Below are 19,346 nucleotides of genomic sequence, written 5' to 3' on the forward strand. Positions count from 1 at the left end.
AAACCCTTAACCTTTCAATTACAAGCCAAGCTGCTAACCCCTGGGCCACAATAGAGGAACAGAGTCTCTGAAAGACAAACAGGTCCAGGCTTTAAATAGTTCAGGCAGTCATATCCTAGAACTAAACACCCCGACTGGCCAAAAACCAGACAAAAAGGGGGAATGGACGTCTATCCAGTAAATATAGATAGCGAGAAATTCAAAAGTCCTGACACAAAGACGGGACCATCCCTAGCTAAAGTGCAACGCTCCATAAATCATATGAAGGGACCTCTTAGCCACAGGACAACAGCAGGGAACCTCAAAGTCCAGAAACCCTACAAGCAGGGCTAGGCACTCTCTTACCTCCACTCAGACAGAAGGTAAAGAGAATAGGGAGGTGTTAACTATCCCAGCTCAAGATAACTCCGAGCTATATAAAAAGACCCCACAGGGATCAACTATCATCCAGGACGCAGAACCTCCAAAAAGGTATCTGACTCACCTGAAGGTAAGAAAGGAGACCCAACGGTCACAACATTTGGACAGGAATACAGTCCAAGAGAAAAACTGCATCTAGAACACTAGAACAGCAGACACTCCTACAAGGAGACCAAAGCTGCAACAGGTCCTAAAGAAAACCTTCTGCAAGGTTAACAGCTTATTCATAAGCCGTAGGATGCATTTCAACAGAACCATCCTAATGGCTAAAACTGAAGGCAAACTGCTAAGACAGCGGTAATGGAACCTAAATCCGCCACCCTCCGCCACCTGGAGGAGGCACATAAAGCTCTGACAAATCAGATGACAGAGAGAGTGACGCAGAGTAACACTCTCACTTATAATTAGAAGCTCTAAGGACTAGCTAGATTCTTCCAGCCTCCGGAACCCTCGGGTTTCACTCGAACGCTGCAGAAACATGGAACATGATAATCTGAGCACTCAGCGCCTCTGCCACACCTCAGCGAGCACAGCGCCACGTGTCTGAACAGCCACAAGACCAGAAAAACCCGGACAGGGACAGCCTGTACCAGGGGTCCTAACCGGCAAGCTGTATAAAACCTTCCCTCCTAGGAGAAAAAGAATACAGACTTTTTTTTTTAAACATAGGACTAACATGCCCAACAACTTCCGCAGAAGTAACCAAGAGTACCAATCCCAGATGGTTCCCGAAAAACAAAAAAGACATCCATCGCATATAAATAAAATAATATTTAACCAAGGGTTAATGCCCCCAAAAAAGACACGGGCCTACCCGTCGGACCAACCAAACTGAGCCCTATCTCATAACTGGGAAAGAAACTCAGATAAAGACATTGGGAGATTACCTCATTCCCCTATGTCTAACGTTTAGTACCATTCGGACCATCCGACTGAAAATTCCCATATCTATATACTATAGGGTCATTCAGTGACTCAAACAGAAGTCTGAGCAACGCGCGAAGGTGCGCAATTCGAAAACCGAAAACTCTGGAACAGAACCCTCAGGATTCTGAGGAGACCCACCCCAGGTAGTAATACCCGGGACAACAGAGCACAAGCACATTCGTAAAGAAACGTCTGGACTATGTACATGGACGAGCCATCGCCAGCATTATCTGAAGGCAAAAGCGTGCTGCAAGTTCCAGGGGGAACACCCCACCCCGCATGATAGAACCATAAACTGGGTTACCCGCATGTGCAAAAGGAACTCGCTCCTTGGGAGGCTCAGCAGATCCCCGATTCCCAGAGCCCGAGGAACCGGGTGCTCTCATATGGCAAATGGAACAAGAATGGTTGACAGAAGTCAACAAGGCTAAATCGGATTCCTCACCAGACACTGAAGCTGAATCAGATATTATAATCGTGTCGGAATCTGAATCCTCTGTAACTGAATCTGAAATGATTACAGGCTCAGCATCAGGATCCCCCATAGCTATAGGAAGGGATAACAATATGGACTACTCAGAAATAACAAAAACGGCAGCTGACACCCCTAATAGCTGTGGCACTCACCACCTCCTATGACCAGACCCCTGCAGACTAGAATAATCACAGTCACCACACGGTCAGGAATGCGGAAATGGGAGCCACGCCCGGACACAGGGTGAAACGTATAGTCCAAAAAGTGCACCCAGCCAAAAGGCCACGTCACTTCCAAAGGCCTCAAAAGTTCCTAAACAAGAGCCCAAAATCCTCACACATAAGCAGGTTGAATCACATAAGAAACATGATTATAAACCCCCCTGTCCAATAACCCCCCTCAGGAGATAGTAACCCTCTATTTCAAGATCTAACAGAGACTCACTGAGACCCTTATGTTACAAGTTAAACCTACGAGGAGCTGTAGCCTCACAGGAACATCACATTACAGTACATAGTATAAAAAAAATGAAACAATGTTACCGGAATCAACGCCATGGAACAGGAACAGCCTCCGCCATGGACTTGAGAGAAGAAAGCAGGCAGCGAAGCGAAGTTCAACAACGCTGATTGCTTGAGAAGCTGTTAATCTGAGTTGGGATGGATTCGCAGAAAGAAACTTCCTGCATCTCCGGACTCTAACTTTCATCCAAGCACTCACTGAGAGACTAATAGGACTACTTAAAACTCCCGTCCCATGCCAAAGAGTACTACCCTCCATAAGAGACGAAAAACAAAAATTAAAATTCTGACACGTCTCTGCCATACTCCTGAGACGAAAGGCAAAGAATGACTGGGGGATGAGGGGAGTGGGAGGAGTATTTAAGCCTTTGGCTGGGGTGTCTTTGCCTCCTCCTGGTGGCCAGGATCTTATTTCCCAAACGTAATGAATGCTGCTGTGGACTCTTTCCATTTAAGAAGAAAAAAATCAGTTTCCCCTCAGTAATTCCTCTGGTATATAACATGTACAATGCTAAGCATCTATTGCTATAAGAAAAGGTTTATCCACATGATGTGCACAATAAATATATCTCCCAGATGTCAATCATTTGAGACTGATGTTCTTGTTTATATAATTTTCTAATACTCTATTCATATAAAGACTATTCTGTAAACATAATTATTTTCTCCCCTATGCAAATCAAACGTACAACTCCTAACACTGGCATATTAATAAACAACACTGGGGGTGCTTTGGTGGTGAATGGTTGTGTAAACTGGTCAGTATGAGGACAGATCTGTATATTCCTGTGTGGTGTTTGTATTCTATCACATTGATATGAGAGAAACGGAGGTGCACATATATAGAGGAACAAAGTAAAGCAGGAGAGCACTTCCAATCTGGGACTTTTATAACTGGGATTTAGAAAGTATTATTTACAATAACATCTCCTTTTGATGCTTCTATTTAGAGAGTTTGTCCTCTTTAGTATAATTGTAAAAAGGTTTACACACTGTGTATATAAAGCTTGTGTGTAAATATTTGGTGTTTTTTGATACCTGATTTCAATAAAAACATAAATTATACTTACCTGATGATTTTATTTCCATTGAGGGGAGGAGAGTCCACGGCTTCATTCATTACTAGTGGGAATTAAGAACCTGGCCACCAGGAGGAGGCAAAGACACCCCAGCCAAAGGCTTAAATACCTCCCCCACTCCCCTCATCCCTCAGTCATTCTGCCGAGGGAACAAGGAACAGTAGGAGAAGTATCGGGGTATAAATGGTGCCAGAAGAAGATAATAAATTTAGGTCCGCCAATCGGAGATACGGGCGGGAGCCGTGGAGTCTCCTCCCCTCAAGGGAAATAAAATGATCAGGTAAGCATAATTTATGTTTTCTATTAAAAGGGGAGGAGAGTCCATGGCTTGATTCATTACTAGTGGGAACATATACCCAAGATAGAGGACACTGAATGAAACCAGGAGGGTAAAAGGTGGACCCTTAGTCTGAGGGTCCACCTTTTACACAGCCTGTAGAACCGTTCTCCCAAAAACAGCTTCCGCAGAAGCAAAACTTTGTTCAAGTATGCAAGGAGGAACAGGTAACCGCCTTGCAAATATGCCCAAGATGAAGCTACCGCTCTAGTGGAATGAGCCGTAATCCTCTGAGGGGGCCTATGTACCACTGTCTCATAGGCCAAGCGGATCAAGCACATCAGCCAAAAAGACAAAGAAGTAGCAGAAGCCCTCTGACCCCTGCGCTTCCCTGAATATAAAACAAAAAGAGATTTAGTTTGTCTGAAATCCTTTGTAGCCTGAAGATAGAATTCCAGATCACGAACCACATCCGGATTATGAAGCAACCTCTCCTTAGGAGAAGAGGGATTAGGACACAATGAAGGAACAACTATTTCCTGATTAATGTTACGGTTAGACACCACCTTGGGGAGAAACCCCAAGCCTGTGCGAAGAAAAGCCTTATCCGAACGAAACACCAGATAAGGAGGCTCATGCTGCAAGGCCACCAGCTCAGATACTCTGCGTGTCGATGCAATAGCCAACAGGAAAAACATAATTTATGTAAGAACTTACCTGATAAATTAATTTCTTTCATATTGGCAAGAGTCCATGAGCTAGTGACGTATGGGATATACAATCCTACCAGGAGGGGCAAAGTTTCCCAAACCTCAAAATGCCTATAAATACACCCCTCACCACACCCACAATTCAGTTTAACGAATAGCCAAGCAGTGGGGTGATAAAGAAAGGAGTAAAAAGCATCAACAAAAGAAATTTGGAAATAATTGTGCTTTATACAAAAAAGCATAACCACCATAAAAAGGGTGGGCCTCATGGACTCTTGCCAATATGAAAGAAATTAATTTATCAGGTAAGTTCTTACATAAATTATGTTTTCTTTCATGTAATTAGCAAGAGTCCATGAGCTAGTGACGTATGGGATATCAATACCCAAGATGTGGAACTCCACGCAAGAGTCATTAGAGAGGGAGGGATAAAAATAAAAACAGACATTTTCCGCTGAAAAAATAAATCCACAACCCAAAAAAATAAGTTATTCTCATAAATGAAAGAAACTTAAATCAAAAGCAGAAGAATCAAACTGAAACAGCTGCCTGAAGAACTTTTCTACCAAAAACTGCTTCTGAAGAAGCAAATACATCAAAATGGTAGAATTTAGTAAAAATATGCAAAGAGGACCAAGTTGCCGCTTTGCAAATCTGATCAACTGAAGCTTCATTCTTAAAGGCCCACGAAGTGGAGACTGATCTAGTAGAATGAGCTGTAATTCTCTGAGGCGGGGCCAAATAAGCTTGATGAATCAAACGTTTTAACCAAGAAGCCAAGGAAATAGCAGAAGCCTTCTGACCTTTCCTAGGACCAGAAAATAAAACAAATAGACTTGAAGTCTTCCTGAAATCTTTAGTAACTTCCACATAATATTTCAAAGCTCTTACCACATCCAAAGAATGTAAAGATCTTTCCAAAGAATTCTTAGGATTAGGACACAAAGAAGGGACAATTTCTCTACTAATGTTGTTAGAATTCACAACCTTAGGTAAAAATTGAAAAGAAGTCCGCAAAACTGTCTTATCCTGATGAAAAATCAGAAAAGGAGACTCACAAGAAAGAGCAGATAGCTCAGAAACTCTTCTAGCAGAAGAGATAGCCAAAAGGAACAACACTTTCCAAGAAAGTAGTTTAATATCCAAAGAATGCATAGGCTCAAATGGAGGAGCCTGTAAAGCCTTCAAAACCAAATTAAGACTCCAAGGAGGAGAAATTGATTTAATGACAGGCTTAATACGAACTAAAGCCTGTACAAAACAGTGAATATCAGGAAGTATAGCAATCTTTCTGTGAAATTAAACAGAAAGAGCAGAGATTTGTCCCTTCAAGGAACTTGCAGACAAACCCTTATCCAAACCATCCTGAAGAAACTGTAAAATTCTAGGAATTCTAAAAGAATGCCAAGAGAATTTATGAGAAGAACACCATGAAATGTAAGTCTTCCAAACTCTATAATAAATCTTTCTAGAGACAGATTTACGAGCTTGTAACATAGTATTAATCAATGAGTCAGAGAAACCTCTATGACTTAGTACTAAGTGTTCAATTTCCATACCTTAAAATTTAATGATTTGAGATCCTGAAGGAAAAACGGACCTTGAGACAGTCGGTCCGGCCTTAACGGAAGTGGCCAAGGTTGGCAACTGGACATCCGAACCAGATCCGCATACCAAAACCTGTGTGGCCATGCTGGAGCCACCAGCAACACAAACGATTGTTCCATGATGATTTTGGAGATCACTCTTGGAAGAAGAACTAGAGGCGGGAAAATGTAAGCAGGATGATAACACCAAGGAAGTGTCAGCGCATCCACTGCTTCCAACTGAACATCCCTGGACCTGGACAGGTATCTGGGAAGTTTCTTGTTTAGATGAGAGGCCATGAGATCTATCTCTGGAAGACCCCACATCTGAACAATCTGAGAAAACACATCTGGATGGAGAGACCACTCCCCTGGATATAAAGTCTGACAGCTGAGATAATCCGCCTCCCAATTGTCTACACCTAGAATATGCACCGCAGAGATTAGACAGGAGCTGGATTCCGCCCAAGCAAGTATCCAAGATACTTCTTTCATAGCTTGGGGACTGTGAGTCCCACCCTGATGATTGACATATGCCACTGTGGTGATATTGTCTGTCTGAAAACAAATGAACGGTTTTCTCTTTAACAGAGGCCAAAACTGAAGAGCTCTGAGAATCGCACGGAGTTCTAAAATATTTATTGGTAATCTCGCCTCTTGAGATTTCCAAACCCCTTGTGCTGTCAGAGATCCCCAAACAGCACCCCAACCTGAAAGACTCACATCTGTTGTGATCACAGTCCAGGTTGGCCGAACAAAAGAAGCCCATTGAACTAAACGATGGTGATCTATCCACCACGTCAGAGAGCATCGAATATTGGGATTTAAGGATATTAATTGTGATATCTTTGTATAATCCCTGCACCATTGGTTCAGCATACAAAGCTGTAGAGGTCTCATGTGAAAACGAGCAAAGGGGATTGCGTCCGATGCTGCAGTCATGAGACCTAAAACTTCCATGCACATAGCCACTGAAGGGAATGACTGAGACTGAAGGTGCCGGCAGGCTGCAACCAATTTTAAACGTCTCTTGTCTGTTAGAGACAGAGTCATGGACACTGAATCTATCTGGAAGCCTAAAAAGGTGACCCTTGTCTGAGGAATTAAGAAACTTTTTGGTAAATTGATCCTCCAACCATGTTTCCGAAGAAACAACACTAGTTGATTCGTGTGAGATTCTGCAGAACGTAAAGACTGAGCTAGTACCAAGATATCATCCAAATAAGGAAACACTGCAATACCCTGTTCTCTGATTACAGAGAGTAGGGCACCTAGAACCTTTGAAAAGATTCTTGGAGCTGTTGCTAGGCCAAATGGAAGAGCAACAAATTGGTAATGCTTGTCTATAAAAGAGAATCTCAGGAACTGATAATGTTCTGGATGAATCGGAATATGAAGGTATGCATCCTGAAAGTCTATTGTGGACATATAATGTCCTCGCGCAACAAAAGGCAGAATAGTCCTTATAGTCACCATCTTGAAAGTTGGTACTCTTACATAACTATTCAAAAGTTTCAGATCCAGAACTGGTCTGAATAAATTTTCCTTCTTTGGGACAATGAATAGATTTGAATAAAACCCCAAACCTTGTTCCTGAAAAGGAACTGGCATGATTACCCCTGAAGACTCCAGGTCTGAAACACACCTCAGGAAAGCCTGAGATTTTACTAGATTTGCTGGGATACGTGAGAGAAAAAAATCTTCTCACAGGAGGTCTTACTCGGAATCCTATTTGATACCCTTGAGAGACAATGCTATGAATCCATTGATTTTGGACAGAATTTATCCAAATATCCTTGAAGAACCTTAATCTGCCCCCTACCCGCTGAGCTGGAATGAGGGCCGCACCTTCATGCGGACTTAGGGGCTGACTTTGGTTTCTTAAATGGCTTGGATTTATTCCAATTTGAGGAAGGCTTCCAATTGGAAACAGATTCCTTGGGGGAAGGATTGAGTTTTTGTTCCTTATTTTGACGAAAGCAACGAAAACGGTTAGAAGCCTTAGATTTACCCTTAGGTTTTTTATCCTGAGGCAGAAAAACTCCCTTTCCCCCAGTAACAGTTGAAATAATAGAATCCAACTGAGAACCAAATAAATTATTACCTTGGAAAGAAAGAGAAAGTAATCTAGACTTAGATGTCATATCAGCATTCCAAGATTTAAGCCACAAAGCTCTTCTAGCTAAAATAGCTAAAGACATGGATCTAACATCAATTTTGATAATATCAAAAATGGCATCACAAATAAAATGATTAGCATATTGCAGTAAGCGAATTATGCTAGATATGTCAGAATCCAATTCTTGTTGCGCTAAATTCTCCAACCAGAAAGTTGATGCAGCTGCAACATCAGCCAAAGAAATTGCAGGTCTGAGAAGATGACCTGAATATAAATAGGCTTTCCTTAGATAAGATTCAAGCTTCCTATCTAAAGGATCCTTAAAGGAAGTACTATCTTCCATAGGAATAGTGGTACGTTTAGCAAGAGTAGAAATTGCCCCATCAACATTGGGGATTTTTTCCCAAAACTCTATAGAATTTGCTGGTAAAGGATACAATTTTTTAAACCTTGAAGAAGAAATAAAAGAAGTACCTGGCTTATTCCATTCCTTAGAAATCATATCAGAAATAGCCTCAGGAATAGGAAAAACCCCTGGAGAAACCTCAGGTTTAAAAACAGCATTTAAACGTTTACTGGTTTTAATATCAAGAGGACTAGCTAGTTTATTAGACTTAACGTCAAGAGGACTGGTTACCTCAATATCCAAAGTAATTAACACTTCTTTTAATAAAGAACGCATATACTCTATTTTAAATAAATAAGTAGATTTGTCAGTGTCAATGTCTGAGGAAGGATCTTCTGAATCAGATAGATCCTCATCAGAAGAGGATAAATTATTATGTTGTTGGTAATTTGAAATTTCATCAACTGAATGTGAAGTTTTAAAAGACCTTTTACGTTTATTAGAAGGTGGAAATGCAGACAAAGCCTTCTGGATAGAATCAGAAACAGATTACAAATGACATTCGGAGAAAATATTTCCACAATCTTACAACAAATGCACTTAGCTTTGGAAGAACCAATGTCAGGCAGCAAAGTTCCAGCAGACACTTCTGAGGCAGGGTCAGATTGAGACATCTTGCAAAATGTAAAAGAAAAAACAACATATAAAGCAAAATTATCAATTTCCTTATATGACAGTTTCAGGAATGGGAAAAAAATGCATATAGCATAGCCCTCTGATAGAGAAAAAGGCAAGAGGCAATCATCAATGGGGTATTAAAATAATGAAAAAGTTTGGTGCCAAGTATGACGCACAACGTAACTGAAAACTTTTTTGGCGCCAAAATAACCGGAAATGACACACTGGCGTTACTAATGACGCCGGAAATGACGAACTTGCGTCATAGACGTAATTTTCACGCCCAAAAAATTTCTTGCACCAAGAATGACGCAATAAATTCTAGCATTTGGCGCACCCGCGGGCCTAATACTGCCCGCTATTTGCAAGGAGTAGTTAATTGAAAAAAACACTAAACCCCAGGTAAGAAATTTTTTTCTTAAAAATGTTTATTTTTCCCCAAATATGAAACTGACAGTCTGCAGAAGGAAATACGTGTACTTATATTTGCCATGAGTCAGGTTCAATACATATATTTAGAACTTTATATAAATGCATAAAGTGCCAAACCATAGCTGGGGTGCCTTAAGTAATAAAAAACATACTTACCAAAAGACACCCATCCACATATAGCAGATAGCCAAACCTGTACTGAAACAGTTATCAGTAGAGGTAATGGTAAATTGAGAGTATATCGTCGATCTGAAAAGGGAGGTAGGAGATGAATCCCTATGACCGATAACATTGAACCTATTGAAATAGACCCCCGTTAGGGAATTCATCATATTCAATAAGTGATACTCCCTTCACGTCCCTCTGACAATCGCTGTACTCTGAGAGGAATCGGGCTTCAACAATGCTGAGAAGCGCATATCAATGTAGAAATCTTAGCACAAACTTACTTCACCACCTCCATAGGAGGCAAAGTTTGTAAAACTGAATTGTGGGTGTGGTGAGGGGTGTATTTATAGGCATTTTGAGGTTTGGGAAACTTTGCCCCTCCTGGTAGGATTGTATATCCCATACGTCACTAGCTCATGGACTCTTGCCAATTGCATGAAAGAAATAACCTTCCAGGCAGAATCTTTATGTCAAGAGAATGCATAGGCTCAAACGGAACCTTCTGCAGAACCTTAAGTACCAAGTTTAAGCTCCAAGGGGGAGCAGATTGCTTAAATACATGCCTGACTCGAGAAAGGGCCTGAACAAAAGATTGAATGTCAGGGAGCTCAGCGAGTTTCCTATGCAACAGAACTGATAAGGCCGAAATCTGTCCCTTTAGGGGACTAGCGGCCAGACCCTTATCCAACCCCTCTTGGAGGAAGGACAAAATCCTGGAAACCCTCACCATGTGCCAAGGGTATCCATGTCTCTCAAACCAGGATAAGTAAGTCCTCCACACCTTATGGAAGATGCGTCGAGTGACTGGCTTCCTTGCCTGACCTAAAGTGTCAATCACACTCTCAGAAAATCCTCTTTTTGCCAAAACTAAGCGTTCAATCTCCACGCAGTCAGCCTCAGAGAATCAAGATTTTGATGTTAAAAAGGACCCTGTGCCAGCAGATCCATGTCCACATCCTCCTCGGCCACGAAGGAGCAATCAGAATGGATGACGCTCTCTCCTGCTTTATACGAGCCACTACACGAGGAAGAAGCGGTAATGGAGGAAAACAAAATTTATGCTTACCTGATAAATTTATTTCTCTTGTGGTGTATCCAGTCTACGGATTCATCCATTACTTGTGGGATATTCTCCTTCCCAACAGGAAGCTGCAAGAGGATCACCCACAGCAGAGCTGTCTATATAGCTCCTCCCCTAACTGCCACCTCCAAGTCATTCAACCGAAGACAAGCAAGAGAAAGGAGAAACTATAGGGTGCAGTGGTGACTGTAGTTTAAAAATTAAAAAACACCTGCCTTAAAATGACAGGGCGGGCCGTGGACTGGATACACCACAAGAGAAATAAATTTATCAGGTAAGCATACATTTTGTTTTCTCTTGTAAGGTGTATCCAGTCCACGGATTCATCCATTACTTGTGGGATACCAATACCAAAGCTATAGGACACGGATGAAGGGAGGGACAAGGCAGGCGCTTAAACGGAAGGCACCACTGCCTGTAAGACCTTTCTCCCAAAAATAGCCTCCGAAGAAGCAAAAGTATCAAATTTGTAGAATTTAGAAAAAGTATGAAGAGAAGACCAAGTCGCCGCATTACAAATCTGTTCAACAGAAGCCTCATTTTAAAAGGCCCATGTGGAAGCCACCGCTCTAGTGGAATGAGCTGTAATTCTTACAGGAGGCTGCTGGCCAGCAGTCTCATAAGCTAAGCAGATTATACTTCTTAACCAAAAAGAAAGAGAAGTTGCTGAAGCCTTTTGGCCTTTCCTCTGTCCAGCGTAGACAACAAACAATGCAGATGTTTGACGAAAATCTTTAGTAGCTTGTAAATAAAACTTTAAAAGCACGAACCACGTCAAGATTGTGTAATAGACGTTCCTTCTTTGAAGAAGGATTAGGACACAGTGATGGAACAACAATCTCTTGATTGATATTCTTATTGGATACCACCTTAGGAAGAAACCCAGGTTTGGTACGCAAAATTACCTTATCTGCATGGAAGATCAGATAAGGGGAATCACACTGCAAGGCAAATAACTCTGAAACTCTTCGAGCCGAAGAGATAGCTACCAAGAACAGAACTTTCCAAGATAAAAGCTTGATATCTATGGAATGCAGAGGTTCAAACGGAACCCCTTGAAGAACTTTAAGAACTAAATTTAAACTCCATAGCGGAGCAACAGGTTTAAACACAGGCTTGATTCTAACTAAAGCCTGACAAAACGCCTGAACGTCTGGAACATCCGCCAGACGCTTGTGCAAAAGAATAGACAGAGCAGAAATCTGTCCCTTTAAGGAACTAGCTGACAATCCCTTCTCCAATCCTTCTTGGAGAAAAAACAATATCCTGGGAATCCTGACTTTACTCCATGAGTAACCCTTGGATTCACACCAATGAAGATATTTACACCATATCTTATGATAGATTTTCCTGGTGACAGGCTTTCGAGCCTGAATTAAGGTATCAATGAACGACTCGGAAAAACCACGTTTTGACAAAATCAAGCGTTCAATCTCCAAGCAGTCAGACGCAGAGAAATTAGATTTGGATGTTTGAAGGGACCTTGAAGTAGAAGGTCCTGCCTCAGCGGCAGAGTCCAAGGTGGAAAGGATGACATGTCCACCAGATCTGTGTACCAAGTCCTGCGTGGCCACGCAGGAGCTATCAAAATCACCGAAGCTCTCTCCTGCTTGATCTTGGCAATCAGATGAGGGAGCAGAGGAAACGGTGGAAACACATAAGCCTGGTTGAAAGACCAAGGCGCTGCTAGAGCATCTATCAGCGCTGCCTTGGGATCCCTGGACCTGAACCCGTAACAAGGAAGCTTGGCATTCTGACGAGATGCCATGAGATCCAGTTCTGGTTTGCCCCAAAGTTGAATCAACTGTGCAAACACCTCTGGATGGAGTTCCCACTCCCCCTGATGAAAAGTCTGCCGACTTAGAAAATCCGCCTCCCAGTTCTCTACTCCTGGGATATGGATAGCTGATAGATGGCAAGAGTGAACCTCTGCCCATAGAATTATTTTTGAAACCTCCAACATTGCTAGGGAACTCCTTGTTCCCCCTTGATGGTTGATGTAAGCTACAGTCGTGAGGTTGTCCGACTGAAATCTGATGAAACTGACCGCAGCTAGCTGAGGCCAAGCCTGAAGAGCATTGAATATCGCTCTTAGTTCCAAATTGTTTATCGGAAGGAGTGTCTCCTCCAGAGTCCACAAGCCCTGAGCCTTCAGGGAGTTCCAGACTGCACCCCAGCCCAGAAGGCTGGCATCTGTTGTTACTATTGTCCTATCTGGCCTGCAGTAGGTCATACCCTTGGACAGATGGACCCGAGATAACCACCAGAGAAGAGAATCCCTGGTCTCTTGATCCAGATTTAGTAGAGGGGACAAATCTGTGTAATCCCCATTCCACTAACTGAGCATGCAGAGTTGCAGCGGTCTGAGATGTAGGCGGGCAAACGGCACTATGTCCATTGCCGCTACCATTAAGCCGATTACTTCCATACACTGAGCCACTGAAGGGCGAGAAGTAGAATAAAGAACACGGCAGGAATTTAGAAGTTTTGACAACCTGGCCTCTGTCAGGTAAATCTTGATTTCTACAGAATCTATCAGAGTTTCTAGGAAGGAAACTCTTGTGAGAGGGGATAGAGAACTTTTTTCTTCATTCACTTTCCACCCAAGCGACCTCAGAAATGCCAGAACAATGTCCGTGTGAGACCTGGCAACTTGAAAAGTCGACGCCTGTATCAGAATGTCGTCTGAGTAAGGGGCTACTGCTATAGCCCGCGGCCTTAGGACTGCTAAAAGGGACCCTAGAACCTTTGTAAAGATTCTTGGTGCCGTGGCAAACCCGAAGGGAAGAGCCACAAACTGGTAGTGCCTGTATTGACCCTCCTGGATTATAGGAAAGATGGATCGAATAGTCTCCATCTTGAAGGATGGGACTCTGAGAAATTTGTTTAAGATCTTGAGATCTAAGATTGGTCTGAATGTTCCCTCTTTCTTGGGAACAAGAAACAGATTTGAATAAAAGTCTTGTCCCTGTTCCTCCTGCGGAACTGGATGGATCACTCCCATAACTAGGAGGTCTTGAACACAACGTAAGAATGCTTCTCTCTTTATCTGGTTTGCAGATAAAAGTGAGAGATGAAATCTCCCTTTTGGGGGAGAGGTTTTGAATTCCAGAAGATAACCCTTGGACACAATTTCCAATGCCCAGGGATCCTGGACATCTCTTGCCCAAGCCTGGGCGAAGAGAGAGAGTCTGCCCCCTACTAGATCCGTTTCCGGATCGGGGGCTGCTCCTTCATGCTGTTTTAGAGGCAGCAGCAGGATTCTTGGCCTGTTTCCCCTTGTTCCAAGCCTGGTTAGGTCTCCAGACCGGCTTAGACTGGGCAAAAGTTCCCTCTTGTTTTGTGTTAGAGGAAGTTGAAGCTGCGCCACTCTTGAAGTTTCGAAAGGGCCGAAAACTAGACTGTTTGGTCCTTAATTTGTTGGACCTGTCTTGAGAAAGGGCGTGACCTTTTCCTCCAGTGATGTCAGAAATTAATTCCTTCAGTACAGGCCCGAATAGGATCTGTCCTTTGAAGGGAATGTTGAGAAGTTTAGACTTTGAAGTCACGTCAGCTGACCAGGATTTAAGCCATAGCGCCCTACGCGCCTGAATAGCAAAACCTGAATTTTTAGCTGTTAGCTTGGTTAAATGAACAACGGCGTCAGAAACAAATGAATTGGCTAGCTTAAGGGCCCTAAGCTTGTCAATAATATCTTCCAATGGGGTTTCAACCTGTAGAGCCTCCTCTAAAGACTCAAACCAGAAAGCCGCGGCAGCAGTGACTGGGGCAATGCATGCAAGAGGCTGGAGAATAAAACCTTGTTGAATAAAAATTTTCTTAAGGTAACCCTATAATTTTTTATCCATTGGATCTAGAAAAGCACAACTGTCCTCGACAGGGATAGTGGTACGCTTAGCTAGAGTAGAAACTGCTCCCTCCGCCATAAGTCCCGTGTAGCGGCGTCTATAGGACACATCTTTTTAAAAACAGGAGGGGGAGAGAACGGTACACCTGGTCTATCCCATTCCTTAGTAATAATTTCAGGAAACCTTTTAGGGATTGGAAAAACATCAGTGTAAGTAGGTACTGCATAGTATTTATCCAATCTACATAATTTCTCTGGGACTACAATAGTGTCACAGTCGTGCAGAGTTGCTAAAACCTCCCTGAGCAATACGCAGAGGTGTTCAAGCTTAAATTTAAATGTAAACATATCAGAATCAGATTGAAGTATCTTCCCTGAATCAGAAAAATCACCCACAGATTGAAGCTCCCCTGCTTCAGCTTCATTATATTGTGAGGGTGTATCATAGATAGCTACTAAAGCGTCAGAGAGCTCTGTATTTATTCTAGTCCCAGAGCTGTCTCACTTTCCTTGCAATCCTGGCAGTTTAGATAATACCTCTGTAAGGGTACGATTCATAACTGCCGCCATGTCTTGCAAGGTATACGCAATGGGCGCGCTAGATGTACTTGGCGTCCCCTGAGCGGGATTTATAGGATCTGACACGTGGGGAGAGTTAGACGGCATAACTTCCTCCTTGTCAATTTCTTCTGGTGATAAATTTTTTAAAGCCAGAATATGGTCTTTGTAATCTATAGTAAAATCAGTGCATTTGGTACACATTCTAAGAGGGGGTTCCGCAATGGCTTCTAAACATAATGAACAATGAGTTTCCTCTATGTCAGACATGTTTAAACAGACTAGTAATGAGACCAGCAAGCTTGGAAAACACTTTAATAACTGTGAACAAGCAAAAAATAAAAACGGTACTGTGCCTTTAAGAGAAAAAAACAATCACAGAAACTGCTAAAACAGTGAAAAAAGCAGTAAATCTTACGAAATCTTTAAAGTGTGTATAATAGGCTGAAAGAGCATTGCACCCACTTGCATATGGATGATTAACCCCTTAGTTTCAAAACCGGATCAAAAAAACGATATACAGGTATACTCCGCTCATACAGTGGGTTAGGGACCGGAGCCCCGCTGTAAAGTGAAAAGCGCCTTAAAGTGAAACAAGGCAGTTTTAGCTTTCTTTTCACTTGCCAGTGTGTTTAAACTAACATATATTAGGGGTGCAATAGTGCTATGTTTAGTTTAACAGTAGCACGGCACAGTATTCAATTAGTATTCAATAAATACTGTACCTGTAAAATAGTGACAATTACTGTAGTAAAATTTGCCAGACTATAGCACTGAGACACAGATTGCACTGTAATGCTGTAAACAGAGTGAACTGCACATAACAAAATGGTGCAAGTAACTTTTCTCGCAATCACACAAAGATTACAGCACTGTTTCAAAATCCTTGGAGGTTGAACTTCAGCTCCACAAAGCGCTGTATTAGCGAATCGCTGTAAAGTGAGGTATACCTGTAAACGTTTTTAAACAGTCACAACAAACTGCCACAGCTCTACTGTGGCCCTACCTGCCCATACAACGAATTTGGAAGGCACAAAAACCCCTTAGAGAGGTCCTACATTTTCAGGGGACTCCTTCAGGGAAGCTGGATGTCTCAAGCTGCAAAAACTAATGGAAAATAGGCCCCTCCCAACCTGTACTCACAGTGAGAGGGCCTTAAAAAACTATCCCTAGGCAAAATCTAGTCAGCCATGTGGAAAAACTGGACCCCAGAATAAAGTTTTATCACCAATATGAAATAAACGTGTATACACCTCAAGCAAACGTTATATCTATTCAGTAATGTGAGTAAATAATAATAATATTACCCTTTACAGCAAGCATGATACCAGTCGTTATTAAATCACTGTAATCAGGCTTACCTTAAATAAATCCGGTATTGTCAGCATTTTCTAGCTCATCATTTCTCTAGAAAAATTTAAAACTGCACATACCTCAAAGCAGGAGACCCTGCACGCTATTCCCCCAGCTGAACTTACCCATCTCTTCAGTTATGTATGAGAACAGCAAAGGATCTTAGTTACAACCTGCTAAGATCATCAAAGACCACAGGCAGACTCTTCTTCAACTTTCTGCCTGAGGCTAAAATAGTACAACTCCGGTACCATTTGAAAATAACAAACTTTTGATTGAAGATAAACTACATTAATGCACCACATCTCTCTAGCTGCTTCCCTTGTCGAGAGCTGCAAGAGAATGACTGGGAGGTGGCAGTTAGGGGAGGAGCTATATAGACAGCTCTGCTGTGGGTGATCCTCTTGCAGCTTCCTGTTGGGAAGGAGAATATCCCACAAGTAATGGATGAATCCGTGGACTGGATACACCTTACAAGAGGGGAGACCTCCGATTTTCCAGCACCTCTCTGCCACCCCCTGTAATGAAAGACAAAGAATGACTGGGGGATGAGGGGAGTGGGGGAGGTATTTAAGCCTTTGGCTGTGGTGTCTTTGCTGCCTCCCAGTGGCCAGGTTCTTAATTCCCACTAGTAATGAATGAAGCCGAGGACTCTCCTTCCCTTTAAATGGAAAACCTTTTTTCTACTTTATAAACATGTGAAAGGTTTCTTCCCTTGTGAATTATTTCATGAGTTTTCAGACAATTTATATGTGTAAAACTTTTCCCACACTCTGTACATGTGAAACGCTTTCTCCTGTGTGACTCCTTTCATGCTTTTTCAGATTACTATTTTGTGTAAAACTTTTTCCACACTCTGTACATGTGAAAGGCTTTTCTCCTGTGTGAATCCTTTCATGAATTTTCAGACAATGTATATGTGTAAAACTTTTTCCACACTCTGTACATGTGAAAGGCTTTTCTCCTGTGTGAATCCTTTCATGAATTTTCAGATCACTCTTGTGTGTTAAACTTTTTCCACACTCTGTACATGTGAAAGGCTTTTCTCCTGTGTGAATCCTTTCATGCTTTTTCAGATCACTCTTGTGTGTAAAACGTTTTCCACACTCTGTACATGTAAACGGCTTTTCTCCTGTATGAATCCTTTCATGAGTTTTCAGATTATTCATACGTGTAAAACTTTTTCCACATTCTGTACATGTGAAAGGCTTTTCTCCTGTGTGACTCCTTTTATGCTTTTTCAGATCACTCTTTTGTGTAAAACGTTTTCCACACTCTGTACATGTGAACGGCTTTTCTCCTGTGTGACTTCTTTCATGAGTTTTCAGACTACACTTTTCTGTGAAACATTTTCCACACACTGTACATGTGAAAGGATTTTCTCCTGTGTGAATCATTTCATGAGTTTTCAGACAATACATTTGTGTAAAACTTTTTCCACACTCTGTACATGTGAACGGCTTTTCTCCGGTGTGAATCTTTTTATGAGTTTTCAGATGATCCATTTGTGTAAAGCATTTGCCGCACTCAGGACATGTGTGTGGTTTCTCACCTGTGTGAATTTTGTAATGTTCTAGTAGAGGAGACTCCCATCTAAAGCTTTTAGGACATTTTGTAGATTTGAAAGATTTCTCCTTTGTATGAATCATTTGGCTAGACTGTAGACTTTTCCCTTCTTTAATAGGTTTTGAAAACTCAGTAAATGTGTGTGGTGTATCCTCTGGGATAATAATTTCACTAGATAACTCATAAATGTTGTCCTCTTGTTTGATTACTAAATTACTCTCTGTACATAATGATTGCTTCACGGTTCCTGCCAATTCACCATCTTCTTTAAATAGCTGCTGTGATATCCCCAATGTTTGTGAATAGTCATTAGTGTCTAAGACTTTTAGAGTTTGCGGTATCATTCTGTTGCTTCCTATAGTGAAGGATGGATATGAACTATTCATGTGTTTGTCTACATAAAAAGAAATGGAATAAAGAAAAATAAGAATGTTTATTCTTTATAATATAATTCATCTGAATTAAAAAACATTTTTTATACTCAAAAAATATCTTCCGTTATGTATTTTTAAATTTATTTACCTGTAAATCACAAATTAAAAAAGGATGACTAGAATGTAAACATTACTACATCATAGTAAACTAAATTACTGATTACTGATGAAAAGACATTATAGGACTGCATTAAACAAGGTGCGTGTGGATAATGTTCTCAGCCAGGGAAGAAATACATCTGTATTCTGGGAAAGAGAGGTGGCATCCACCATCCTCATTTAACATTGCACAAGCAAATGCACATACAGCTCTGCACGGCTCATGCTCACCCAGTCTTAATCATCACAGACTAATTATCAGTGTGAGATGTTTTGAGAGGGTAAGAAGCAGTGACCTTATGATAATCTTAAGCTTTCGGCTGTGGTTCTATTTATATAAACAGCCAAAAACGTTATTAGTTTAATAATACTCACTGTAAAATTAAGCACACAAATCAGTGGTGGTTATGGGGTGGGGAACACTGGGGGAGTTGTGGGTGTTCCACAAATGGGAACAAGGTAGGCATAAGAGTAGTTATGGATGAGCGAGGTCAGGGCAGGGGAAGATGGAGTTACAGGTGTTCTGAGTAATGAACCAGGTCAGGGGGTGAGGTTATGCAGTTGTTGGACATGATCTGTCTAAAAGGACAGAGGGGGGAGTAGTATTTTTTACCCTCCTCCTCTGCCCAATGGGGGTTGCTCCTTCTTTATAACGTCACTGACACAAATG

The 19,346-nt window shown here is 41.8% G+C and overlaps 1 protein-coding gene across 1 annotated transcript in view; it reads right to left on the bottom strand.

Moving 5' to 3' along the window:
* Positions 1-11,992: 11,992 nt before the first annotated feature.
* The window catches only part of LOC128659828 (gastrula zinc finger protein XlCGF52.1-like), a 127,082-nt gene continuing 119,728 nt past the window's right edge, over positions 11,993-19,346 (bottom strand). Inside the window, exon 3 of the mRNA XM_053713400.1 lies at positions 11,993-18,537. Within this exon, the coding sequence (XP_053569375.1) occupies positions 17,324-18,537 (1,214 nt within the window). The 3' untranslated portion in view covers positions 11,993-17,323. The remainder of the gene's footprint in view (positions 18,538-19,346) is intronic.

The sequence above is a fragment of the Bombina bombina genome, chromosome 5, assembly GCF_027579735.1.
Source record: "Bombina bombina isolate aBomBom1 chromosome 5, aBomBom1.pri, whole genome shotgun sequence".
NCBI lineage: Eukaryota > Metazoa > Chordata > Amphibia > Anura > Bombinatoridae > Bombina > Bombina bombina.